Genomic DNA, 27,232 nt, shown 5'->3' on the forward strand with positions numbered 1-27,232 from the left:
TTGTGTGTTTGTGGGGAAGGTCGCTGGGGAGGGTTGTGGCATGCCTGCCTGGCACTTTCTCCTGCCTGTCTGTCCACCCACTACTTCCCCACCCCACCCCACCCACCTGCCTGCCCCTCTTGCCGTGCACAGTTCCCAGCTGGCTCCTGCTGCACTGTGCACCGTGCATACAGTGAGGAACTGCTTGGTGCTGGAGCCAGCCCGGCCTGGCTGGCACTACACCGAGCCAGCCAGGAATTGCTGGGGCTGGGCTTGTTCCTGCTGCGCCTGCAGGGAGAGTGGGGATTCAGCTCGGCTCCATGAAACTTCTGCCAGCCCAGGCTCCACACTCCTGCTGCCCTGCCCTGGGCCCCAACTGTTGCAGGCCCTGTGCTTCTGCCCTGTGCTCCAGCCCATCTGTCAGTATGCTCCTGCTTGCCTGCTGGCTGCTACTCCTCCTCCTAACCCCCACCCCACATGCCACCACTGTTACCACCATTTCCCCATCTTCCTGCCGCTGCCACCACTTCTCCTCTCCCCCCCCCCCCATCTGCTGCTCTGACAGCATGAGGTTCCCAGCTGCATGGCTGGGATCGCAGACCACAGCTGGAGTCTGGGCCCTGTGGGCTGGGGCAATAGCCAGCAGTCCTTCCCTCCCCCCTGTTCTTCTCTAGCTTTGCACACTTGGGTGAAGGGAGGCAGGGAACAGCCCCACAGTCACCAGGCCAGAAGCCTCTACTAGGCAGGGGCTTCTGATTCGGGGCTGAGGATGGGGCGGAGTCAGTTAGGCTTTGCTGCTGCTGCCCTAGAGTCCTGGCACTGGCTTTTCCTAGGTCCTGCTGCTTCTGGCACCTCGTCAGCTTAGATTGGCAACCACAGACGAATAATTTTATAAATTTTTTAGGGGCCCTGTGGGCCAGATAGAATGACCTGGAGGGCTGGATCCAGGCCATGTTTTGCCCACCCCTGTTCTAGAGACAATCATATAACTCCTGTCCTCCAGTGATGATGCGAATAAGCTGCATCTTTATGCTCAATACTGTCCCTGTACAGCCTGTAGGAACAAAAATAAGTATAATCTCCTAGAAGACTTAAATGAGCAGAAATATTATAAAACAGTCCAACCCTAAAGTTTGAACTACTTGTGTAGTGCCACTATGGAATAGAATTTATGAATCTTACTATAGCTGTAACCCAAAGATTCTTGAATATATGCATAGTTCCCAGGAAATTGTGTAATACTTTTGGTACAGCATGAGCCCCGGTTGTTTTGCAGTCATTTTGGAAGGAGACTTGCATACTGTTTAGAATAATAATGTTGCCGGTTGCTGCCCTTCCCATCATACATGTACTGCCCTCGTGTTGCAGTTAACTCTTCCTTTTTTTCCTCTCCTTTTCCTTTATTCAGTCTTTTTTCATGATCTCACCTCTTCTTCCCAAAAACCTTTTTAAAATCTCCCTCTTCAGTTCTCCACATAGTCATCCCTTGACTGAGCTACTGTATCAGTCTTCTGTCTAGTTGCCTGTAACATTCACCTCCTAAGAACTGAAATATTTTTTTTACCTCTATAAGCACGCTACACCCTTTTATCAAGTCTTTTGCTCCCACAGTTCAAATGTATGTTCTTGACTTAAATCTCCACTGCCGTCAATTTATCTCATGTTACAATCCAGTTTGTATTCACGCTACATGTTACAGTATCCACTCTTTTTTTTTTTTTTTTAGCTTAGTGTTTTCCTTTGTCTTCTACACTTATCTTTATGCCTTTTTTCATGCTGCTTCCTAGTCTTAGGACATCCGTCTCCCTGTTCACCAAGTATTCTTTCTCTCTTCTGAGGTCCTGATCAAATCCAGGTTTTTTTATTATTTCCCCCTTCTTTATTCTCAAGTTAAAAATATCAACAGTTAGGATTTCGTTGTTCATTTCTCTTGCCTCTTTTGACTGTCTGTGTTCTAAATCTTTCTTTTTAGAAAGTCTTTGCCCTGAACAATTTACAGTGTCTTTGTCCTTCTCTGTAAAGCATAAAGGCAAGAATTAAGTTCTTCTTAAAATTTGTCTTTACTTCTGTATAGGCTTTGACATCTGTAGTAAATTATAGAGAACCCAAGTCAATCTGCAAAGCACCTGAGCTGGTAAGTAAAAAAAAAAGTATTCTTGTATACTATGATTATAATTTTAAAAAATCCTCTGACCAGGCATGCAGATGGTGACTACTATTTGACCATCATAAGAAAATAAAATTTCACTTACTGAATCAGCTTAAAGAGTATTTTTTTAAAAAGAAATGCCTGAGCAAACAAATTATTGGTTTTCCACATTCTGCAATATTAGCATATTGTGGGGTATAATATACATGCTTCTGTATGTGTGGTTCATATTCTGTCTCATCATTTCTGGTATGATTTGTGACTTTATGTAAAAACTGTGAATATTTATTCTATAGCTTGATCAGTAGGTTTTGGGTTTGTTCTCTTTTTTTTACTTGAGCTGGCCAAGTACTGTGACAACCTGCTGAAGAAATCAGCAAAAGGAATGACAGAGAATGAAGTGGAAGACAAACTTACAAGCTTCATTACTGTTTTCAAATACATTGATGACAAAGACGTATTCCAAAAGGTAACCTCTGTTGTGTAACATTGAATGTAGCTAACTAATGTTACCATGCACATTTTATATTCACATACCTCTTAAAATTTCTCACAATTGAAGAAATCTTTTGCTTGTTTTTATTTTATACAGTTCTATGCCAGAATGTTGGCAAAACGATTAATTCATGGTTTGTCTATGTCTATGGACTCTGAAGAAGCCATGATTAATAAACTAAAGGTAATATGAACTACTCTTCTAATACATTATAAAAGCTTTCAGTAAGGCTGCTTGCAAACGTGGAAACCCCCCTCCACCCTCCCCCCACTCCCAAATGCACTTTAACAGAAGAAGCAGCATGTTAGTTCCGTCTGGGTCTGTGCCATCTGTATAGATTGGGTGCTTCAGTAGGGTTTTTTGGGTGCTTTTATAACTGTTTCAATCAGCTGTTAGCCAAAAGCACCAAAAATGCCCCTCTGAATTGCCTGATCTATACAGATGCTGCAGATCCGGGTCAAACTAATGCACTGCCTCTTCTGGGTATGTGCTGGGTTTGGTGCAGGAGTGTGCCAAGTTTAAGGTAAAGGAAGGTTTGTTTGTTTGTTTTTTTTCATGCCTGCAAGCGGCCCAACTGTCCAGGTATAAGAGTCATATTAAGAGGGGCCAGCAGAGGGTGCCAAAAATAATCTAGCAGCAGCCAGTATAACTTCATTTGTTCATTGGTATACTGAAACAAAAAATAATTACCACATAATTTTGAGTTTTACAATAATTCTATATTGTGGGTTGTATCAAATGTGCTCAAATGTCCCAGATTTGCATCATAGTAGTACTGGTGATCAAAGCTAAAGCAATCCATCCAAAATCAGCTGTATCTTTTAGTTTTGTAAATTAACTTTTGAAGTGGACACATTTTGGAAACATGCTATTAAGCTTCCTACTTTTACATATGAAAAGACTGTTGACTATATTATGGACACTGAAGAATGCTGGCAGCATAGAAATCGGTACATCGGTTCAATGTTATATATTTAACTTGGTGCTGAAGTAGACAGAGAGGTAGTTAGCTGTGTTAGTCTGAAATTAGGCACAAAGCAGGGTGGGGTAGCATATTACAGGCTGGCTCAGAGGCATGAGCTCATGCCTTTTTCAAGTAGTATTATGTATGTGCTACTTATTGTATATGAAGAAATACCCGTTTTAATTATTATATGTATTACAATGTTTCTTTACAGCAAGCCTGTGGTTATGAATTTACCAGCAAACTCCATCGAATGTATACAGACATGAGCGTTAGTGCTGACCTCAACAATAAATTCAACAACTTTATTAAAAACCAGGACACCATTATAGATTTGGGAATTAGTTTTCAGATATATGTTCTACAGGTACTAATATATGTTTATTGTTGTTCATTGGTTGGAATTTTATTGTATTTCTATAGTAAGCAAACATTTTTTCTAACTTCTAAATGTGATTTTTTTTTAGATGGAATTGACAACTTAAATATATTGTCACCATTGAGCAATCATGTTTTATATAAAAGTTTATTCTTTTGGGGAAGAGGGGAGGGTTCAAAGTCTGCCTTACCTTGTTCTTTACAAGTAGAAAGTTGTTAAGCTTTAATGACTGTTTTCTCACCCAGAGCTTAATGCCTCACAGGTACACTCATTTTAGTGAGTAATAGAATTTCTGACTCAACTTGGGTGTCTTAAGACATGACTTGAATGCTAGGACAGAGTTTTAGAAAATGATTTGGCTTAGTGCACGTGCTCCTTTGAACTAATTTTAACTTCTTTTGGAATGCTAACGTTCTTTCTTCTCCCCCCAGGCTGGTGCATGGCCTCTAACTCAGGCTCCTTCATCTACATTTGCAATTCCTCAGGAACTGGAAAAAAGTGTACAGATGGTAGGTTAGTAGGAGGTTTATTATAAATTTGTGGTGAATTTAATAACATAGTATTTGAATCCCCCCCCAAAACCTGACCACTCTTAAGGTGAGAATATTGAGTTTTATATAGAAGTCATGACTATCCAAATTTCAGGTATCTGTTGCCTTGAATTATGCCCCAGATGAAAGTTTTATTTTACAAAATTCCAGTTTTTCAATTTCAGTTTTGCCTGTATAGACCAGGCGTGGGCAATTATTCAGGCTGCAGAGTTTTACTTAATGAGTTTTGTTAAGCTGTTAAGGACTGCATGTGTGCATACACATGCACACACGAGCTCCATGTACTCCCTGCACACAGCCAGGTTGGGCAGGAGCCACACCAGCTTCACCACATGGCTTGAAGTAGCACGTGGGAATACAGTGTGGCAGCAGCCCAACCTGGCTGTGTGCTGGGGTCTCAGAGCAGGGGAGGAGAGGACAGGGAAAAGGGGGCCAGAAGCCACAGATTTATCTGGGTACAGCCGGGCTGGTGCCGCAATGTGTTCCACCCTTCTTGCAACCCCTCCAACACATGGCTGGGCTGGTGCTGTGCTATGTTCTTGTGCACTGCTTTGGACCAAGTGGGCACAGCTGGAGCAGCTGGTGTGGCTCTTGCCCGACCCAGCCGGATGTTGGGGACTTGGGGTCACACAGGAGCTATGCCAGGGACCCATGTGGCATGGGCCAAAGTGGCACATGGGAACGCAGCACGGCATTGCATTAGCAGCGCCCACAGCCCTACCAGGCCTGGGCCCAGATAACCCGTGGCTCCTGGACCTCTTCCCCTGTGCTCCCTCCCCAGCCGGTGGGGAAAACATACCTGACCTTTGCCTCTAGCTAGGGGTCAGAGACCTGCAAAGAGGCACAGGCTTGGAGTTGCATGCAGACAGCCTCATCGGGCAGAAGCCAGGCTAGGAGCGCAGTGCCTCCTGCTTTGGACTGCACACTGGGGGCTGGGCTGGGCCCGGGGAGGGAGTGGCTGCCTAGCCTCTGGAGCTGCTGCTGCTGCTGCAGCCAGCTACAGCCCAGAGAAGTGCGAGAGGTGGCAAAAGCAAAGGCAGCCACGGGCCAGATATAGTTCTTCAGAGAAGCAGTCGCAGGCTTTATAGAATGATTTGGAAGGCTGGATGCAGCCTGCAGGCCATATTTTGCCCACCCCGATCTGGACACTTAGATGGCACACAAGCTTCTGAGCTCCAACACCATTTCCTAATATTTAGAAAGAAGAAAATAAGCCAGTCTTTTCTAACTTTTAATCTTAACAACACACAGAGGTCTTTAGTCCTATTATATAGCGAAACCTTAAAAAATTAAGGTTCTGACTCTTCTGTGAGATGGTTTGAATTTTTTTTAAAACAATAAGGATTTTCCCCAATATTTTTTCCTTTACCTACACATCCCCATCCATTTATATTCTTGATGTCTGGAGTACTGTACGAATACCTTCTGTCCTTCACAAGCAGCACCATTTTAGAGTGCATCACTTCACGCTGAAAAGGCTGTGTATGTATCCCAGCTTTTAATGTATAAAAAAAAAAAGCCAGCTAAGGCTGCATACACACAATCAAATCATCCAGGCTTGTTTTCCTGAGAGAAAAACCAACCTGTACAGAAGTTCAGAGAGAGAAACAAAGAGCTTTCAGTGCAGATGCTGAACTGCTGGGAGTCCCTGGAGCACACAACCCAGAGAGTTTTGCAGGTTATTTTTTTTTAACTGAAAGTAGGAAAGAAACACCAGAAGTGAGGGAAGGTGAGGGCAGGGTCTGTGCCATGTACAGAAGCGTTCTCTAGCCTTTCCCTCCCCCGTGCTGCGTTGGAGCCCAGCTAATGCTGGGCAGGATGTATGCATGTATGCTTCCCTGTTCCCAAGTGCTACAGTGTAATTCAGACAGGGAATGAGCCAGGAGCACAACATAACCCCAAAGTGCTTCAGTGCCGAGCTTTTCCAGCCAAAGCACTTGGGCGTGTTCTGTTCCCTGCTTGGCTGAGGCTGACACAGGTCTCCTTCCCCCTGTGGGAGGGGAGAGAGCAGCAGAGCAAGCTAGGATTGTGGAGGTCAGCTCTGTGTCCACAGCCTATATAAAACTTCAGTCTCCTGAGAGAGATTCTCCAGGGAGCCACTTCACTTGACTTGTTCCCAAGTTTGTTTTCTCCTCAAGTGGCCACTTTTACACTGGGAGAAAAAAATTGAACTTGTACGCTTGTGGTTTCTCCAGAGAGAGTAGAGACTTTCCCTAGAGAAAGTGAACATCTCTCCAAGCCCTAAGTACACAGCACTGTCAGTGTTGTGGTTTTAGCAGCCCCAAACTGAATAGCTCCCCTAATTTTCAAGGTTATTCATAGTTTCTGGGTTACTATTTAAGGAGCTAGTGCCTTTGTTCATTTGTCAACAAAAAGTTTGTCACGTTGTTGGCTACAAAGGACCAACACAGGATCATCATAAAATTCTAGTTTATTAGACAGGTGCAAAAGTCAGATCATAAACCTTGGGGCTGATCCCCTCAAGCACACACACGTTCATGCGCGCGCGCACACGCACACAAACACACACACACTAGCTATCTATGAACACTAAGCACCGATGTTACGATATACCTATCCCCAAGCTCTGGAATCCACCGTTGATGGCCAATCGAGGCTTCTTTCAGTGTGATGTTGCTTCAGAAGGGGGTCGCCGGCTGGTCCTTCTGACTGGACAGGCAGGGTGCTGCTCAGATCAGAGAGGGCACCATTGGGGGTCATTCTTTGCTGCCTTTTATCCTTCTCTGGCAGACTTTTGGTGACTCCCCAGTTTTAGGGCTTACCCAGTCCAGGGGTCGTTGACCTTGTGGGACGTCCCCCTTGGTGGTTGCTGAATGGCAGCTGTCAGCCCCAGGGGTCACAGCTGCAGATATGTGCAGTTTTGGGAGTCTCTTGATTAATTCACTGCTGTGATTAGTTCAAACTGGATCTTCTGTACCTTTAACAGTGAAGTTTCAGGGAGTTCCTGGCTCTGTATTGATCCTTTCCTCTCCTTAGTCTGTGGTTTCCTAGGTGTTAATTGCTTCTCGTTAGCCTGTTATCCTGTCTAGCTACTGTGTTATGCAATCAACCAAAGTTCAGGGATCCGCTCCATACAGAGAAGCTGCTGTTTCATTCCCGCCCTTGCTAACATTGTAACATGGTACAACTTACCTTTAAACTTAAAGTACATTTGTTACAAAGTTAAAAAGCATAGAATATGAAACATACAAGGGTGAAATGCCATGGCACATACAACAAATAGACCAAATACAATGGGGGGACGGACATACTGATGTAGAATACTTTTTTATACCCATAAAAACATCTACAAACTATATTTTTATTACAAGTACACCTTATAGTCTATAAAAATAATTATAATATAATTAAAAAAAAGAGGGAGGAAGGAAGAAAGGGTAGAAAAGAGAAAGCATCCCCAAAAGGGGGCAAATACTGCAAAAGAGGTTTTCTGCCATATGGAGAGGCTTCACATTGGAAGGGGGGGCAGGCAAAAAACAGTTTCTTGCTACAAGGTAAATCACAACAGCATGTTCATAGTGATGACATTCAACGTATGTAATCAAGGAAAGAAGAAACTGGATTGCAGATTGCTCTCTGCTTTTCAGAGAAAAACTAGAAACCAATTTAAAAGTCAGTTTCTAAATAACTTTTCTAAAATAGTTACTTTTTAATCAGTTTTAAAAATGTTTCCCAGTGTTCTCCTAAATAACTGGTTTAAACATGTTAATCATATTGGGCATTTTTACACATGCATGCACCACAGCATTGGGCACTTTGAAGAGTGCCTGGTGCTGCAGTGCATGCATTTGTATAAACGGCAAAATGTATGTCAGCACTGAGAAAATGACAGCAGCGCGCTTTTGAACTCAAACGCATTGAAGGTGTTTTAGTTCAAAAGCCCACCGCTGCCATTTTCTGCGTGCTGACGTACATTTTGCCATTTATAAAAATGCATGCGACAGCGCCAGGCATGTCAGCTTGCATGTTCTACAGACTCAATTGAGTCTGCTCCGACACGCTGGGTTTCCAGTGCATTGGAGCAGACAATGTATGGGTAAAAATGCCCAGTTAATCTAAATGGACCATTTTAAGTATGTTTACACTAAAAGTACTTCCCACAGAAGGCTTTACAAAGGTATCATTTTGGGGGGGCTGCAGGTAGGAAATACAGTAGACAGTGTCTGGATCTTGCTCCTCTATTTTATTCCTGATGGAACATAAAGTACTCATTTTGAAAGTTAGATTTTGAGTCATTTAACTCTGACCCAGATGTTTAATTTTTTAATTGTTTTGATTGCAAAGTGAAACAGTCTTCACATGATCCTCAAAGAAATGGCAATAACAGCAAAGAAGCACTCTGTCCATCTTTGATGATTTTAAGAGGAGTAGATTCCTGTGGATCATTGTACCCATGTAGTAAATAGTAGTAAAGGTATTATTTGCTGGCTGTGTTGCTTCCAGACTTCAACCTTTTTTTTTCTAGAAAGGCATAATGTAAAAATGTTAGCTACAGCCCTTAGATGTGTGCCTAATTTTATTGTTCCGTTTAAGCTGTTACTTTAGTCAAATCTATTTTTGATTTTACTTAGGAGAAATTTACAACTAAATTAATTTACCTCACAAGTTTGTACATCTTTCAAAACAGCTTTGGGGAAGTAAGAATTATAATTAATATTCTCTATAATTAATATTCTCTATTTATCAGTAACCTCTGGGTGTTGTGGGAGGTTCTCCAAGAAGTATTGTTCCCTGAGGTTGGGGAGTTTAAATATAATTTGTTTTTTATATTGGTCTAATGTCTCTTTTTTAAAAATATCAATTTTATTAAATCATTACAATTGATAGGTAGTAGGAGAAATAGATAATGTAAAATATGGGCATGTATGCAGTGTATTTTCATGCAACACTATAAAATGTGTCAACAGTTAACTAATTCATCTGGTATGCATTCAGATGACAAATATAGGGATTTAAGTTAGAGGGACTGTGAATAGATTAGAAGTGACAAACTACTACTACTGCCACTTCATTTTTGGTCATAAGTTTTCTTGTGATGAACTGAGATAATCTTTTGAATGTTATAACTCCACTGGTATATTATTACAATTTTAACAAAATAAGCCCATCATATTGATATTTTTAAAGAGAAAACCACAAGAGCAGCACAAATGAAAAAAAATGTTTATAATTTATAAATCTACTTCTGACATTTTCCAGGTCTGTAAAATTGCTGTCTTTAGATGCTAATTTTCTGCTCTGCTGAGATGTCTAGGTGTGCCCTGAACTAGGGGTGTCTTATCAGCATATGAGCAAAAAATCACATTTGGTAACGGGAAAGAATTTGATTTTATTCATTTTTCAATTCATTTGCTATTTTTTTCTTTATATTCACTACAGTATATAATTCTTATGCATCCTAAAGGTGTATCAAATAAAATTACTGATACACTAGATTTACATGATTGTTGTCATCCCATTTTTTAAAAAAAGAGTTCTTTGTAGTTAACAACACTTTCTACTTCATCTGGAGTATTTTAGGGCAAGTTTTAAGCTCTAAGACTGAGACAACCTTATTTTCAGTTTGTTGACATTGACTTGCAGGAGAGAAGCAAGAATACTATTAATTTGCCAACTAAACAGTTATATAAAATTATGTTCAAGGAACCATTTATCTCTCCTGTTCTAAATTAACCCTGTGGTCTTTTTTCTTGACACCTTAGCTATTATAAAACATTTTTTGATCAATACCTTGTTCTTACTGTGGCTAATGGTTTATTTTACAAAGTAAAATGTTGAGTTGACAAGATCTATAGCACAACTACATTGCAGATTTACTGCATCAGGCAGAGTATCCCAAACACAGTGGACTGTCTCTTGGATCAGAAGCAGTTTGTGTGGCACTGAGTATGGGCTAAGTAGTCCACTCACCGAGGAAGAGGTTCTCATTGTGCTTATAAATAAGGGCAAGTGAGTGGGGAACCAGCCCCGTGTATCAGCTTAGGAGGCAAAAAATAGCAGTCGCTGCTGGCCAGGCTTCTGCCAGCCAGGGCACAACACTGCCCAGTTACACCTTTGGATATGCACCTCAAGTATTCACATTTTGAGTTTTTCTCCTTCAGTACCTTACAGTTGATGTGTACCTTACAGTGTGCTCTTCAGCCAGGGGGTGTTAGAGGGTTGCTCAGCCTTACTGCTTTGTTCTTTCTTCTCCTCCTCCTCCATCACAAGAGATGAGCATGTCAGATCCTGTTCACTAATAGCCTACCTGCCACCCAGCGTGCAGCAAACTATATGAACTCTGAAAACAAGATAGTATATATTGTACATGATGTTTTGACTATTCATACATATTTGTAGTATGCAGTAAATTAGAATAAATTTGTTATGGGGAGACTACTGTAATAGAATATTCTTAATCATCTGACCCTCATAAATCTTTCTTTATTTTAAAAATCAAATTTGTCAGAATTTTTATTCTCTATTCAGTTTAAGAAATTGTAAGTTTAATATACTTTATTAAATGCTGTATATTCTGTATATTATTTGTAAGCATTCAAATTAGTTTGTGATATTATGGTCCATTTCCTGGAAAGGTGGGTAGTTTTTGTGTTCTCTTGAATCATTTCATTAATGTAAATTGTTCCAGTAAATGGTTGACTTCTATAATTGTTCATCACCATAAATATGGTAACATATAATTAGAAATAGTTTGCTTTTATAATGAATACCCACTAAGGCTGTGTCCAGACAACCAGTCTGCAGTGCCACACACCGAACATTCAGGTGTTCCCTGTGTTTCTACCTTACCGCATGGTGGGGGTTTCTGACCCTGGGAGATCCCAGGGTCAAAAAAGCCCATGCCGAGAAAAAGTGGGTCACCATGCATAGTGGCATTGTGCGCTGCCCAAAACAGGAGCCTGGCCCGGCTGGAAGCCACACTCCAGCTGCTAGCCAGGCTTCCTGCCGCAGGTTCAGCCCCAGGAGGCCCTCAGCACCACAGGTAAGACTGCTAGGGCCAGCTCAGTTGCTGGCTCCAGCCTCCCCTATCCCACCCAGGGTAACTTGCTGCATGCCAGAGCACACGTGGCATGGGCATTCCCCGATGACAAGTAGCAGCAGCACAAGGTGTGCCGCTATTACTTGTCCTTGGGGAAGCAAACGGCTGTGCTCGTCTGCATGTTCCCTAAAATATCTAAATCTAGATAAGATATGTCAAAAAAATCAAAGTGAATTTCTTAACTTGATTTACGTAATAAATCAGAACTAGTGAATGATTGCACCAAAAAGTTTAAGTGATAAATATGTTTGGTATGTAGTAATAGCAACAGTAAATTAGTATACAATTTGTATAATACCATCATTTGTCATTGTATCTAAAATTCTCTTGGTTTCAATCTAAATGACAAAATTGTATTTGAAAAATACCAAGCTATTGCATTGATTACAAGGTTCTTAAGGTAATGTCTCATTGAGCTTTGTGCCATATTCACTTATAAAGTCTTAGATTTCCAGTGACAGATATGAGATTTCCAATGACAGATATGGGACCAAAAGTCATTTTGGTCACCCATAAAAACTTAAATTATTCAGTTTACTTATATGTTTATGAATATATACAGTGTCTGTTTTTAAATGTCTTGGTACAAAATCCTGAACACCTAATTAGTACCAATAATGACAATGGTATGTCAGTAAAATACTCAGGTTACAAATAGTTATACAGAAGAGATTTAACTGAAAATTTATTTTATTTTGCAGTTTGAATTATTTTACAGTCAGCATTTCAGTGGGAGAAAGCTTACTTGGTTACATTATCTTTGTACAGGTAAAAATAATTGCATGTTTCTGGTTAATTATATTGTAATTAATAATCAGTTAAAGTATTATTATAACTTATAAAATATACTTTACAACACTGCCAATAAAAATGCATTTGTTACAGGAATTTCTAAGCCCTTTACTGATTCAGAATAATTTTTTTACATAGGGTTACATCTTTAAGCTGTATATAACGTTATCTTCTTTTTTCGTATCAATACTTATACTAATGTGGCAAACCCGTAATAGTTTTTCTCAATTAGGGAATACAAGATGATAAAATATTATGTATAAATTTAGTGCATTCCGTCCTGGATAAAAACATATTGCTGTACATGACAAATTTCTGGAATAACAATAGATTAATTTATTTAAAACCATTTAGGTGGTCTATACTGGTTGACATTCTGGATGCCATTTTATCTTAAAATGAGTACATTGTTTTAATGAAGACCAATTTGTGGCCAATCACCATGAAAAGAAATAAGAAAAAAATGTTACTTCCAGTTACTGTGATTCACAATCAGGGGAAACCATAAAAATCAAATCCTGTTACCATTAAATGTGTAAGCCATGAAACGGATTTATTTATTCCCAGTTACCATATTTACTTTACATAATTTAAGATGCCCCCCTCAATAACATTCCGTATATGGAAAATGTATATATTTGTTACAATTTTCCAGGTATAGAATCTAGTTATTGGAGGGTTGTCTTAAATTTGTCCCCCTCCCATTGCTACAGCAGGTAAAGCAGTAGTTGGGGGAAAAGGGGTATGGGAGTCAGGTTCCCCCTTGCCTTCCTAACTTTTCCCCCTTGCAGTCTTTCTGCCTCTGTCCCCCCACTACCAGCACCTCCCCACCTCCAGCTCTCCACAGCCTCTGCCCCTTCCCCTACTCCCTAGTCTCTGCCTCTTCCTCCCCCCTGTACTGTCAGACATTGTTTGGGCTCTGTTTCCTCCTGGAGCACAGCATATGGAAGTACAGCCCCTGCTGGCTATAGAGCAGTGTTGGCACTGCTGATTGGCAAGGCAGGGGCCATGCAGCAGTATTGGCACTGCTGGTGGCCAGAAGAGACAGTTTCTATGTACTCCACCCCCAAAGGGAAAACAGCTTGTGCTGGAGCTGAGCTGCACCTAACAGGAAGAGGGTGGGGGAGAAGCTGCAGAAGGCAAGCATGCGTGGAGGGCAGGAGGTTGCTGTGGGTCTGACTGGCGCCACCCTGGGCTCCGGGCCAGAAGCAACCACAGCGGCCACTTGCCCCTCCCACTCCTGCTCTGCTTTGTACAGCGAATCTTAAGATGACAGTTTTTCCCCCGTGCTGACTGGGGCGAAAAACCTCATCTTAGATTCAAATAAATATAGTTGTACATATTAGGCTACTTTGTGACTTGTCACATGTAATAAGCTGTAGTATTATTAGCAGCTATTCACTCTGCATTTCAAGTAAATAAAATGTTTGAGAAGTGCAGGTTATTGCACAGAGTTCATATATAGACTAGCACACAGTAGTGCTGTGTTTTGATACGCACATTGGCATGACAGTTGAATCCCCCCATTAGCAGATCATGAAACACAAGCTGAAGTTTTCAGACTGGCCCTTACCAGTCTTGCTTCCTTTTTTTTCAGAACATAAACTAATAATATTAAGGAAACTTCCTTTATAGAAAAGTCTTTTTGCCCCCCACAGAATGTCATTACAAATTGTGGTTTACATTGCACTTCATTGAAACTATTTGAGACTTTTCTTCTTCATTTTAAGTGAAAATCAACTGTGTTCCAGTATAGCATTATCAGGTTTCTCTTTGTTTTGAAAACAGGATGCATGGCGCATATCTAGCATATGTGATTGGCCAGAATTTTTTGTCAGAAAGTTCATGCACTGCTTACACACTCATTGGTGAGTGTATATCTAAGTTGTGTTCACAGTCAGGGTTTTATACCCATAGATGGTTATTTAAATGCCTGTCTGGCTGTGAATGTCGCTTGAAAGTCTTGAAATGCACACCCTTGGTATTGTTTGTACAAGGCTGCAGAGAGAATTCTTACTAATCAAGTCCTGTGTCACTTCATGGTGGGTATGGTAGCGGAGTAGTTGAGGTGTCTGTCTACAGAGGCTTGAGTTTGAGCCCTACTCCGTGTTTCTGCCGAAGACATCCTTCAGTCAGCCTAGCTGGAAATTGTACCTAGGCATTTGATCTCATGGAATCCATGATGGCTGGACACAGCTTCCTGTGTGCCATTGGCTATAAAAATTAGTATTCCTTAATCATGCTTGCTTAGCGGGCTGCAGAATTTGGCAAATCTCTGACCTTTGTTTGTATGACTTAATGGCATATTGTACCAGTTTGTGAAATAATTGTTACTATTACTACTACAGGTGAAGTTAAAATGAACTATTTGTGCAAACCATATGTAGCCATGGTCACAACATACCAAATGGCAGTACTACTTGCCTTCAACAACAGCGAAACTGTCAGTTACAAAGAGCTTCAGGATAGCACACAAATGAATGAGAAGGAACTGACAAAAACCATCAAATCGTTACTTGATGTCAAAATGATCAACCATGATTCAGATAAGGTATGTGGTAGTGTTATAAAGATTGTTTAATATTCCCAGTCTCGGGTTGGTTTGGTTTTTCATAAATTGTATTTTTTTAAATGAAAATTCCCTGGTGCCTCTCCCTGTTTTGGAGCCATCTTATTGCTCCCACATACTTTTTTGCCAGATCTACATGGGTAAGACAATGAGCCACATTGTCCACAAAGTTTTGTATATTCTGTAGGCAGGTAGAAGAAAAGCCATGCTACCAAGTTTCCTCAAATTTGTCTTATACCAGCTGAAAAGGTAATAAAGCCTAAAGGTGTGCTTTTTTTCCAGTGAGCCCTATTGAAGTGTGGCACTCTTTAGGGTCAAAAATTGAGAAGGACTCTGAAAGCAGAGCTTAATCAGTAATGAGCTGAATTTGGGTAAAGGGAAAAGCTGTAGCAGCTGGGAGGCAGTGCGGGGTCTTCAGCTGAGCCCCAAGATTAGGTGCTGTGACTAAAGCACTTTTCTAGTTTTAGGAGCAAAGAGCAGCAGTCATCGTGCCCTTTCCTCAGTAGGTTTTCTGCTTACAGGAAGGAGCAAACAGATCAGAATCCTGTGACTACTGCACTTCACCAGCAAGTAGGGCTCCTCAAGGGCTCCTCTTTTAAGTAGTAACATCTGGAGTAGTATTGTGGTTACAGCACTGGACAGAGTATCAGGAGATCTGGGTTCTGTTTCTTGATATCACAAGTTTCTGCACAATCTTGATGAAGTCACTTGACCTCTACCCTGTGTTCTTGCCTCAGTAAAATGAAGTATTTGTCAAGCTCAGGTGCTACGGTGATGAATACTGTAGAAATTTTTGTTTGCTGAAGTTTGTAGTCTTCTCTCCAGCCTCCTCAGAAAACCTTATACTGTGGTAACATCCATCAGCTTAAGCTCAGGTCAGGAAACCAAGGCAGCTTTGCTAGCTGATCCGGGTGCTTGCCAGGAAAGACTGTCAGGATGTGGGAGGGAAGTTCACAAGGAAGGTTTGGATTCTTGGCACAAGGACAGCTACCTGACAGGATCCAGAAATGAGTTTATGTTGGGAGCTTACAATTCAGGGCCACACTACAGGAGAAGCTTACCAGGAACTGAGTGGAATCTGGTTGGTCATAGGAAGCTAATACAGATATCCATTTACAGTAATATGAAAGCTCAAAGTAATAGTTCATGCAGGAAGTCCATTAAAAAGGGTACATAATTAGGCATGTGTAATGTCAGTGGATTTGTGCACCTTTTTAATATGACTTGAAGCTGGAAGGGGGAGTGCAGTAGATTTCTAAGCTTTTTACTTATGAATATGTTTACTTCTGTAGTCTTCAGTCCTTAGCTACAGGATCTTTATATCAAAATACCTGCGCTAATTATGTTTTCCTCTATCAAACAATGAGAAAGCTGAGCTATGCACATTCGGTCAGCTTGCTTATTTTACAAGCCAGTGAACCCCAGGGTGCTAGACCAGTACAATTTAAATGTACTCATTCCTATTTTTAAAGTGGTTGACCAGCATCTGAACCACATACTTTATAAGAAAATATAAATCACAATGTGTTACTACTGCATCTACTTTCTGTTCAAGTAAAAAGGCAGAAAATGAATTGGGGAAAGATGCAGTGGTTTGTTCTGATCATTTTCTTTCTGGTCCCTGTATGAAGTTGGGATTTAGCAATTTAAGCATCATGGGTTAGATTTATAAAGGTTTTAGGAATTTAGTGGGAGTTTAGGCACCTATGGTGCCCAAATAACTTTTCAAATCTGGCCCAATAAATCTTATAGCTGTTGAATAATATATGTATATTGGTTCTAACTACTGATCTCTGACCTTTCATGTTAAATTTGCAACATCATGGCTGAGTGGTACATTTTTTAATGAGGTGCATTACTTGTTCAGTGCTGTATCAGTATGTCATTAGATAAATATTGACTGACTCTGCTAAATATCTAAATCAGCCAGTGACTTGACAGTATTTCAGCATATTGCTGCTAGCTAGATCCCACTTTCTCTTGCTTGAAGATCTGGAAGTACTTGTATTGGGTTCCTTTCTTAGAAACTATGCATCTGACTGGCCAGTTTAGAAGGACATTGCCTTTGAGCTGCAGCGAATGGCTGCTATTCACAAAAAGGAGCTGGAATTTTGGACGTGAAAGAAGTAAATAATGAGTTGTGATGGTGGGAAGGGACTTAGGGGTTAGAGATAAGTGTGAAGCGGGAAAACCTGTGGTTGGATAACTCTGTTCATTATAATGACAGAAATACTGTAGGTGAGTGTTTCATTAATTGTTTAATTTTGAAAGCAAACTGTGCAGTAATCGTAATTGTCTCTGAGGTTCTTCTATAAATAAATGCAAATTCTGGTCTTCTCTGTTGGGAAAAAATGGGTTTAAATGCAGTGTCAGGAAGATAATTCTCCTAAATTCTAATCCTGAAATAATTACCTGAATTCTCTTTATTAGCTTAACTAAAACAAGTGATTAGAGAAATGAACCAAAAATTCCTCTCATATTTTGACTTCTTCAGTAGTATACTAGTATTAATATATGTTGCTGTTTTTTGCTTTGTTTCTAAAAATCAGCTGATTTTCCAGGTTGGGTATATGATAATATGAGAAAAACTGAATAATCCAATTATAATTGTTCTTTAGCATTCCTGGGAAGGGTATAGCTTACAATACATTTGTCACTGCCTATTCAAGCCATAATTTTCAAGGAAAACAGTTGCCATTCCTAGAAAAGATATTTGTTGCTTTTACTTTCTGGCATCTTTTCTAGTCGTAAAAATATACACTTTTTTTTCACTACAGGAAGATATAGAGGCAGAGTCTACATTTTCATTAAATATGAACTTCAGCAGTAAACGAACAAAATTTAAAATTACCACATCAATGCAAAAAGACACACCACAGGCAAGTATTTTTAATGTTTTTAACTTCAACAGTTTAAAGAGCTTTGTTTAAAGCCAGTTTAATCTAAATAAGTGTAATGGTGTAAACAGATTCAAGCATTTCCACAGAGCAGGTTTGTAGCAGCTTAACTAAATACCTTAAAAACATTCTAGCAGATGATTGCAAGTGTGTTTTGTGCGCAAGACCTTAGTGGGGGAAAGCACCTGACAGAAGATGTTGGAGTAATTAGAAATAGCCACCTGCTATGTACTCCATTGCCCTGACTTCTCTTTCATCAGCTTTTTGTCACTAGAGGACCAGCCATCTATTATAGTCAAAGTCTAAATTAGAAGCTAAGTTTACTATCTCCATAAAATTTGAGAGTGTAATGTGGCTTTTGGATGACAGGTTGCTGCTTGAAAGGATATCTGAATCCAGAGGTGACAGGAAAAGGACATGGGGCTTTCAGTCTCTGAGTAGGTGTGGATGAGCTACTTACCACAAGGTAAAAAGAGGGGGGTATTTACTGTAAATCAGTTATTCTGTGGTAACTGCCTGTTTGCACACTCTTACCTTGCAGCAGCTGAAATGTAATAGCCTAGCCTTCATTGAAATTTCATCTACTGTGTGGTAAGAATAAGCATGCAGACAATTTCTGCAGACCCACAGAACATGGTAAATCCCTGCTACCTTTTACCTGCTGGTAAACGGTTTGGCTGCCCAGGTTTTGTAAATGTCTTTTAAAAAAAATTTTTAAGTATTTTTAAAAAATGAAAATAGTTGATTTTTTTTTTTAAGACAAGAAAACTGTTTCCATAAAACCTCCCTGCTATTCTCTTCTTACTAAGGACTGTTTTCCTGGCAGAAGAAATAATCTCAGAAGCTAAATTTAAAATCAGTGGCATTGTAAGATATGCATTGGTCAGCTGTTGGTGTATTTCTCAAGTGTGTGATTGAAGGTATTCATACTCCAAAGCCAACCTAAAGTCTTCATCATTTCTCAGATAATGCATTTCCTGATATGTTATAACATGTGGAGACACAACTAATTTGGCTGCTGTTAGTAAAAACATCCTAGGCTTTTGCAAAAGTAAGTTTTCTCCTTCAAGTGACTGTTCATATGCACATTCACTGTGGAGAGCAGGTGCATCTCATGCACCTGCAGTGAGGCCAACAGTACTTGGCCACCCTTTGTACCATGCACCAAGTGTGTAATAGGTCATAGTGTTCTTTAGTTCTCCCCAGCAAGGTCTCGGCTCCAGATAGCTGCAGCAGCTCTTAACTCCTTCAACTTTAGATAATTTAACCAGTTAATCAGTAGAGCTAGGTTTCCCTTTTGTCCATTGGCAACCTGATGATTTAAAGAAGTGACTTCTTCTAGGTCACGTAGCTTCAAGTATTGCACCTTATTCTAGGAGGCTGTTGTGGCAATTGGTTAACAATAATTCCTATACTGCCTTGGAGAATCCCACATCTCAAGCAAATACTCCATCTTTTAAGTCCTTCATCTTGCAAACCTACTAAGAGAAGGAGGCAAAGATGAATATATATCTTGTGGACAAATCTCTGGAGCTAGCCTTGGATTGAGGAGCTCAAGACCCACCTAGGCATGCTTCTAGAGAACCCATGACTCCCTGCTGCAGGCTCTCTGCTGCAAATTTCTCAAATTGTTATTGGATAAGAAGACTTCATGAAGGGAAGGGTAACTTCAAGGGGTAGACCTTCCATGAAGAGTTCCTTGAGGGGAGGATCCCAACCTTTCCACTAGTCCCCTATCAAGATTTCAGCTCAGGTAATTTCCATATAGTTTCCTCCTGGGGCTTGGCCCCATGAGCCTTCAGCTTGTTGGCACTGATGACTGGAAAGATTTATCACCAGTTCCCACAATAGGGACCCCCCAGTCAATGATGCAGAGTCCTTCCAGCGGCACTCTGGTGATGGATTTGTGCAGTTTACTGGGTTAGTAATAGGTTGGAGTTTCCCTCACTAGTCCACTGAGGCCTGGGAGCAGTTGCCAGATAAATGAGCACTGTCAGCTGGCACATGGTAACCACAATATAATTATGACATTGGCTGTAGTATTTATGGTAGGATTTTCACTTGTTCTATAGCTAATCAGCACCAGAGCCCATGGCCACTTGTTCTAAACCTGTCTTCAGACCTTTGGTTTGTTTCCTGGTTTCTGTCTTTGGCTCCTGAACCTTGACTTGGGTCTTGTCTGCTGATCTTCAGTTTGTATCTTGATTTTTGTTTGTATCCTTGGTTCAGCTTGTATCCTAGTTCCAAACCTTTGCCATGACCAGTTGGCCTTGGACAAAGCAATAATGCACCCCACCAAACTAGCCTGGCAAACACTATGCTAAAAGCCCCCCATGTGAAGTGGATGAGGAACACCAAGTTCCACTTAGAGTGACAGAGGATTTGTATACTCATCCCGTCATTCCTTCTAGTAGTGACAGCAACAAACAAGCCAGCCAAAACAAAACCATGTAACACAGAGTATCTAATCCTATCATGCTGTCTCAGTGTAGCAATTACAGACTTCACGAGCCTGCCATTTGCATCAGTGTCATCATCGCTGCTTCGTTTGTCACTGAAAACAGCCACCTTGGTCACAGTCATCCTAGTAGGAAGGCTGGGAGAGCTGTAAAGCAGCATACACTACAGAACACATCCTAACTTATACCTATAAGTAGTCACGAGATTAACTCAAACTAACAAAAATGCTTCCAAATATTTTTCCCTCAAAAAATGTGTGTACCCAGGACTGAAGCATTATTTCATTGGACATTAATTGTATCCTGGCCTTTTACTTAGAGAGGACAGAACAATTTAGATAATCTCCTCAGCTGTTTATGACCATAGCAAAAAGGCACAGTTATTTCCCTCCCAGAACATTTCCAAATTCTGTTTCTAAATTGATTTTGACAGTAGCCAGGGTGAATCTTCTTAGGAATAATAGAATTTACTCCACCAGAACTGAAGCAGCATCTGTACTGTTGTTGAAAAACACAGCCATTTTTGACATCTGCAAAACAGCCATGTGGAGCTCTGTTTTAACATTATGAAGAATTATGCAGTTTTGCAAAGTCTGCAGATCAAACATTGTATTTAGCATTTGAAATGGTACTTCAGTCACAAACTGGCTTTAGACTTTGTAATCCTAACTCCAAATAGTCTGATTTAAGACTCTGGAGTCACCTATATTGTAATGTGAGAAGTTACTTTCTTATTGTAACTTGAGTTCAAGGTACATTTTCCATATGCATATTCTGGAATCTGCTGTCCATCCCCTCTTCCGTGAGGTCCAGTATACCTGGGTTCCGCCTGCCAGTGAAACTGAAATCAGTAAGTGAATTCCACCCTTCAGGTCCTTGGTGAAAAGCGCAAGGAGTAGCAGGGCCCATCTGTCTGGCAAAAAAAAGTCTCGAAAGATCATGGGCATGGAGCATATACGGTACCCCACATGGCCGAATATGCACATGGGTAATGCATCACAAAGAACACTACTCCTGAGAACTAAGTAGCTTATCTCTTTTTCCCGTACACACTTAAGAAATGTATGCAGCCCATGCTAGCATTGATAAACCAGGAAGGCTGTATGTCCTTGCTACTTGAGAAAAAATCTTGCTAGTTAACATTCTCCAGATTCCACTAACTGGCCATAATTATCCATCTTTATAGATGGAAAAGGAAGATAGTATTATCTTATTAAGTCTATAATTGTCAGTCACTCCTGAATTTGTTTTAAGCAGATAAATTTATTACGTATAGGAAAATCATCCTCTATATCTGCTTGTAATTTATAAATTTTACTTAATAACTGTAGAAGTTGTCTTCTGAGACTTAAAGAACAAATCCTAGTCCAGTATTTTTCCTTTAACCCAATTTCTTCAATTTTACCTAAAAATGGATCTGTGTTTTTCTGCTAATAGATATCTATAGTTTGATAGCACTATAAACCTCTAATTTAGTTTATTAAAGGTTACTATAAAACTTTAAGGTAGTGTTGATAGTTAGATTACAGTGCAGAATATAGTTGTGGGTTTTATCTTTTTGAGCTAGAAATTATGACCTCTCCAAATTCTGTTGATTTAATGAAGGTTGAGTATATAAATGTGAGGGTACACTTAGCTTGAATTTTAGCATTCCTTATCCAAAACCAGTGTGATTATTTTTTTGGTAGTGCATTAAAAACAGTGAAAATTATGTACTTCTTTAGCATCTAAGCAGTCCCGAAAGAGCCAGTCAGTTTGAGATGTGTGTTTTTTTAATTCTGCTCCTTCCCCACGTCACCCCCCTCCCCCATCCTCAGCATTCAGAAACCTTCATCAATTTGTTTCTTTCCTTATCCTTACTACTGCTAGAAGGGACAATGGACACATAATAAAGCTTTTCAAATGATCTCTTTTCATCGAACAATATCTATTATTTCAGTTGGATCTGGTTTTTCATTTATGTGTTTTAAAATTGGGCTTGAAACATTTTATGGAACTGCAGGGCTCTGGAGAAAACTTTTCATCAGCATAAACTGAAGTACAAAGTATTCAGCAACTCTATGGGTATAGAATCCAGGTCACAGAATTGAGCCCTAGAATAAGACTAGCCACTTGCTGACATAGCAGTGGTTACAGAAACCTTAAGCAGACAAAGTTACACCAAAAAAGAAATCCTTAGGGGTTAGGTTTTGGTATTATAATTATCCAAACTACATAGATGCCAGCCTATAACATTCTTAGGTTGTGCTTGATTTAGGTCAGATATCACTTCCTGCACAATTTGGCCCTACGGCTAAGTATATGTAGCTCCAAGAGTATCATTAAAATGCCAGCAGAAGGTTAGAGAGGCTTTAACACTATTCCCCTTCCTTGCTGTTGACATAGCAGGGAAGGCAGGGGATTTACAGACACACGACGGTACGCTGTGGTTTGGGATCTGTTAGCCATCAGTGTAAACTCCAGTAGTCCTTATGCTGCTCTAAGTTTTCATAGCAAGATTAGCCTTCAGAGATTTGCAAAGTTCCAGTGGTTTCAAGCTCGGACAAAAGGTGAAGTTCATACCATCTTACTGCTTCTCCTCTCCCCCAGCTGCATTATAAACATGAGTTGAGACTTCTGGCCAGAAGCCCCAAATGTGCTTGGTTTTTGTTGTTAAATGATTGCTCACTTTCACTAAAAAGCAAGATTGAAGATGTTTTTATGAATGTTTACTGATCTTACTGTGTTTGCAGCATCACCATTCTTCCTATGTTGCAGGAGATGGAGCAGACCAGAAGTGCTGTAGATGAAGACAGGAAAATGTACCTTCAAGCTGCTATAGTCCGAATCATGAAAGCACGTAAAGTGTTGCGACATAATGCTCTTATTCAGGAGGTAAGGGAAAATGCTCTCCATGGTCATTATTTTGAAGAAAAAAATCATAGTGCAGAATTTAATCACAGAATTAGTAACATATGCAACATATTACTACCTGCAATATAGCTACCTACTACCATCACTAGCTTGTAAAACAAATGGGCTGTTACTGGCTCCCTTGTCACCTAGAGGTGAAGTGCACAACTAGTGCCTACTGCAGACAGTTACCTGTACAGCAGGGCTATCTAGCAGAGGGCCACATACAACCCTCAAGGAGTTAACTCACAGCTTCTGTGCTCCTGGTCTGCGTGCCACTTCCCCCACTGCTTTTCTGTTGTGGCTGCCGGAATATCTGGGCTTGCTTTCCCACCTCTAGCTTCTGCCTCCTGCCTCCACTCCTGGGAGTAACTTGGAATACATAGCCTGTGAGCCCACAGCCTGAAAGCAACTGTGAAACATGTCACCGTGCAGCAAGGGGAGCCAGATGTGCAAGACAGTGAGGCATGGTTTGTGGCCCTGGAAAAAGGGGTGGGAGGGGGGGCAACGCAGCCCTCGGTCATTCAGAAGTTGGACAGCCCTGCTCTAGGGAGCTGCTGGTCTTTTTACTCTGGACTTCAGTGTAAAATGCCTTGGTGTGTTCACTGATGTAAGCTACACAGGTGTAAATGTGCTGTACATCTATATCTTTGGTCTGCCATGGACCTTCCACCCTCTTTATTTATAGAAGAGTGTGAGAAAAAAATCTCTAACCACTGCTGAAAAGGGTCCAAGTTCTTTAGTTATGTCTCCACCAGCTTCTTTCCAGTACATCTGTATAGTTATCTCAGGTGAATGCATTTTTCCTTTCTCTACTAATTCAAAGTTTCATCACAGGTAATAAGTGCTCATCTGATGTGTGGGTGGAAAGGTTATGGCTAAGCCCCAGAGGCTCAGGACAAGTCTGAACTGCCTCTGATAACAGTAGGGAGAGTGGCACAGCCCACACTTCCAATTTTGGAAGGAGGAAAGAAAAGAATAAAAGCCAAATGTGGAGTCCCTCTCCTGCACCTGTACAGTTCTAGTGCCTTGAAGGGCTGAGGATTCAGCAGCCAAGGTGTACTTGCTTGAAACCTCAGAGCCAGTCTTGTTATACATAAGGAGGAATAGACCCTAGGTCATTCTCTTGTAACTATACGGTGAAGTGCACTTGTGGAAAGCCAGTTGACAGTTAATTCCTGAGAGTAATTAAGACGGCAGGGTCAAGTTGCACCTTATGGATGAAGTAAATCAGAGATGTGTAAGCTTTTATAAGCAACAGCTTACTTCATCAGATGCTATGAAGAGACTGTAGGAAGCAGAGCTTCTAAAAAGAAAGCAGTGGTTTGAATACAACGAGGGTAAGTGAAGCTTTGTATAGACTCCAGTTTCTGTGACTGAAACTGACATTGAGTTTTTTCACAGAAAATATGCTTGGTCTTTTGTGACCCCTTTGTCCCTATGGGTTTATTTACTTGTTTGTCTCTTCCAGCACTGGCCCCCTTCCCCTCTCCCATCTCTTCCTCTCCCATGTCTTCTGTATTCAGGTCACTCTTTCTAGTTGATATACTTTGTGTATGTCCTTCACAGCCCCTGATGGAAGTGTGCTCACTCATAAAAGCTTATGTATCTTTGATTTAGTTAGTCTGTAAGGTGCATATATGTACCCTCCCTTCTGCCTGATTGGAGACTGACATGGCTCACTACCTCTCTCACACCTCAGCCTGAGTAGGCAAGGCCTTTTTTTTTTCCAAATTTAAATCTGTCCAGTGTAATGGATCATCTGGAATAAGCTTGGGTGTTTGATAATTTTCAGCCATGTTATTTAAGAATGAGTGACATTATAGCATAACGTGCTGGCTAGGTTTTTATAAAATGCTTGTTACTTGGTATATTTGGTATTTTCTGGTCTTCTTGTCTCTCTGTGCGCATGCACATACACACACAAATATGGTCTTTAAAACTCCAAATGAAAATAAACTTACATCAGCTGTCTCAAAAAAAATCAATTCTGTATCTTTTTTTCCATGCTGAGGAGCCAGCCTTAGGGAATGATGGTAAATGCAAGTTGCCTCTTGACGCTGAGATCCCATGCTAGATTGAATCTATCTTGTTATGTGTAGTCTTGAGCACACTTTGTTCAGAAATCATTTAGACAATAAATATGGCATCTTGTAGTCCTGGTTTTAGACTTTTTCAAAGGATGCTGACAACTTAAAGCTAACTCAACAATTTAGATTTTGTAAAAGCAGTTACAAAGCCTAATATTTATACATACTTTTAGTGAACTGCTTACTTCATAATGAAACTGTTCTCATATATATAAGATTATGCTGCACTGTTCACAAGTAAAATATTGCAACATTGTTAACTTGAAAGTTGAAAGACTAAACAGAATTGAAACTGATCTCTCTTATTTTCATTGTCCCAGATCAAATCAAAAGACAGTCAAAAAAAGGAATTAGGGTAAATGGTGAAAATCGCAATGGATTTGTAAATTTTCTCTATTAATACATGGTTTTTTGTAATATAGGTACAAAACAGTATAATAAAATATAACATTTTGAAAGTATTCCTTATATACAGAAATTAGTAAACACTGGAAAATTACTGTCTTCCAGCAAAGAAAGAAATAGACTGAATCAGTGAAGGAAATATAGAATCAGCACGAGTTTCATGACCTTAGTACATACAGAGCCATTGGCTCTCGTATAGACAAAATATTGTATGTCTTGTCCATTTGCATTGTGTTATTCATGAAAGAAAATTATATTGAATGTTGTTGATACTGAAGAACTGTTGTTAATGAACAAGTGTTACATTACATTTCTGTCTCTTGTAGGTAATTAGCCAATCAAGAGCTAGGTTTAATCCAAGTATCAGCATGATTAAGAAGTGCATTGAAGTTCTGATAGACAAACAGTACATTGAACGAAGCCAAGCCTCAGCAGATGAATACAGTTACGTAGCATGATGTTGCTATCCGGCAGGTGTGATTGTAAAGGAGATCATTGCTGTCACTATTTGGTGTGTTCCTGTGGGAAGAGGCAGGCCTGTGCCTCCATAATTGGTCACTTGGCAGCCCCTGTTTTTCTGCTGTTTACAACATCACCAGTGCCACGTCATGAGCGTCAATGAAAATGCCTATAGATATTTCAAGCTCATGTCATTATGACATTTCTTAAAACTTTATTAAAAGAATGAGTGAAGTATTGCTGAAATGTGGAAATTTGGTTGGGTACCATGCTTTTTTTTCCCCACCCCTCCCTTCACGTTTGCAGTTGATGTTTTTTAATGTATCTTAAAAGACAAAGTTAAAAAAACCTAAATATTGTAATATGACAGATAACCTAATAATTGTATCTACATTAAAATGTAAAAAAATGATGATGAACTGCTGCTTGTCAAATAAAAAAATAAAGAAATGGAATGCATCTCACTGCTGATGATTGCAAAAATAGCCAAATGTCATACCTGCAAAGAGTTCTTCAGCCCTTGAAGGAAGTGAAAAAAACATTAATTTTGTGTTTTTAATTCTCTCTGATTTAGCTCTTTCACAGGGACTTGCTTATAAGAGACTGATCTCTAGTTTCATAGTTTCATAGTTTGTAGGGTCGGAAGGGACCTGAGCAGATCATCTAGTCCGACCCCCTGCCATGGCAGGAAAGAGTACTGGGGTCAGACGACCCCAGCAAGATGTTCATCTAACCTCCTCTTAAAGACCCCCAGGGTAAGAGCCAGCACCACTTCTCTTGGAAGCTGGTTCCAGACCCTAGCCGCCGTGACAGTGAAGTAGCGCCTCCTGATATCTAACCTAAATCTACCCTCTGCCAGCTTGTGACCTCTAAGCATGGTAAGTAAGAGTATTTTAGAAGAGATTAGTGGGAAAGTGCATATTTTGTTTTCTTGGGATTATGGCTAATTATGGAATTTGGTGATGTCAAAAGGCTAACTGTGTTTCACTAAAGAGAGATGCTGGGAGAGAAAATTAATGGGCAACTAAAGGAGTTAAAGTCTCCTAAATCCTGAAGAATTAGGACGATTATCAATCATAAACCACAGGAGT

General features: G+C 40.3%; 1 protein-coding gene across 2 annotated transcripts in view; it reads left to right on the plus strand.

Moving 5' to 3' along the window:
• CUL2 (cullin 2) overlaps positions 1-26,596 on the plus strand; it is an 89,926-nt gene extending 63,330 nt beyond the window's left edge. Inside the window, exons 12-21 of one of the 2 annotated variants that reach the window (XR_002100202.1) lie at positions 2,054-2,113; positions 2,469-2,597; positions 2,721-2,807; positions 3,803-3,955; positions 4,399-4,476; positions 12,280-12,346; positions 14,719-14,921; positions 17,717-17,818; positions 18,206-18,302; positions 23,053-23,139. Coding sequence is in view for 1 of the 2 variants with exons in the window: in XM_019530974.1 (XP_019386519.1) it covers positions 2,054-2,113; positions 2,469-2,597; positions 2,721-2,807; positions 3,803-3,955; positions 4,399-4,476; positions 12,280-12,346; positions 14,719-14,921; positions 17,717-17,818; positions 23,053-23,169; positions 26,009-26,140 (1,128 nt within the window). In the remaining variant the exon portion in view is untranslated. Of the gene's footprint in view, positions 1-2,053; positions 2,114-2,468; positions 2,598-2,720; positions 2,808-3,802; positions 3,956-4,398; positions 4,477-12,279; positions 12,347-14,718; positions 14,922-17,716; positions 17,819-18,205; positions 18,303-23,052; positions 23,170-26,008 lie in introns of those variants that run through there. The other variant, XM_019530974.1, reaches the window with a different exon arrangement.
• The last annotated feature ends 636 nt before the right edge of the window (positions 26,597-27,232 follow it).

The sequence above is a fragment of the Crocodylus porosus genome, unplaced genomic scaffold (genome assembly GCF_001723895.1).
Source record: "Crocodylus porosus isolate Cpor-Errol unplaced genomic scaffold, CroPor_comp1, whole genome shotgun sequence".
In the NCBI taxonomy this organism is placed as follows: Eukaryota; Metazoa; Chordata; order Crocodylia; family Crocodylidae; genus Crocodylus; species Crocodylus porosus.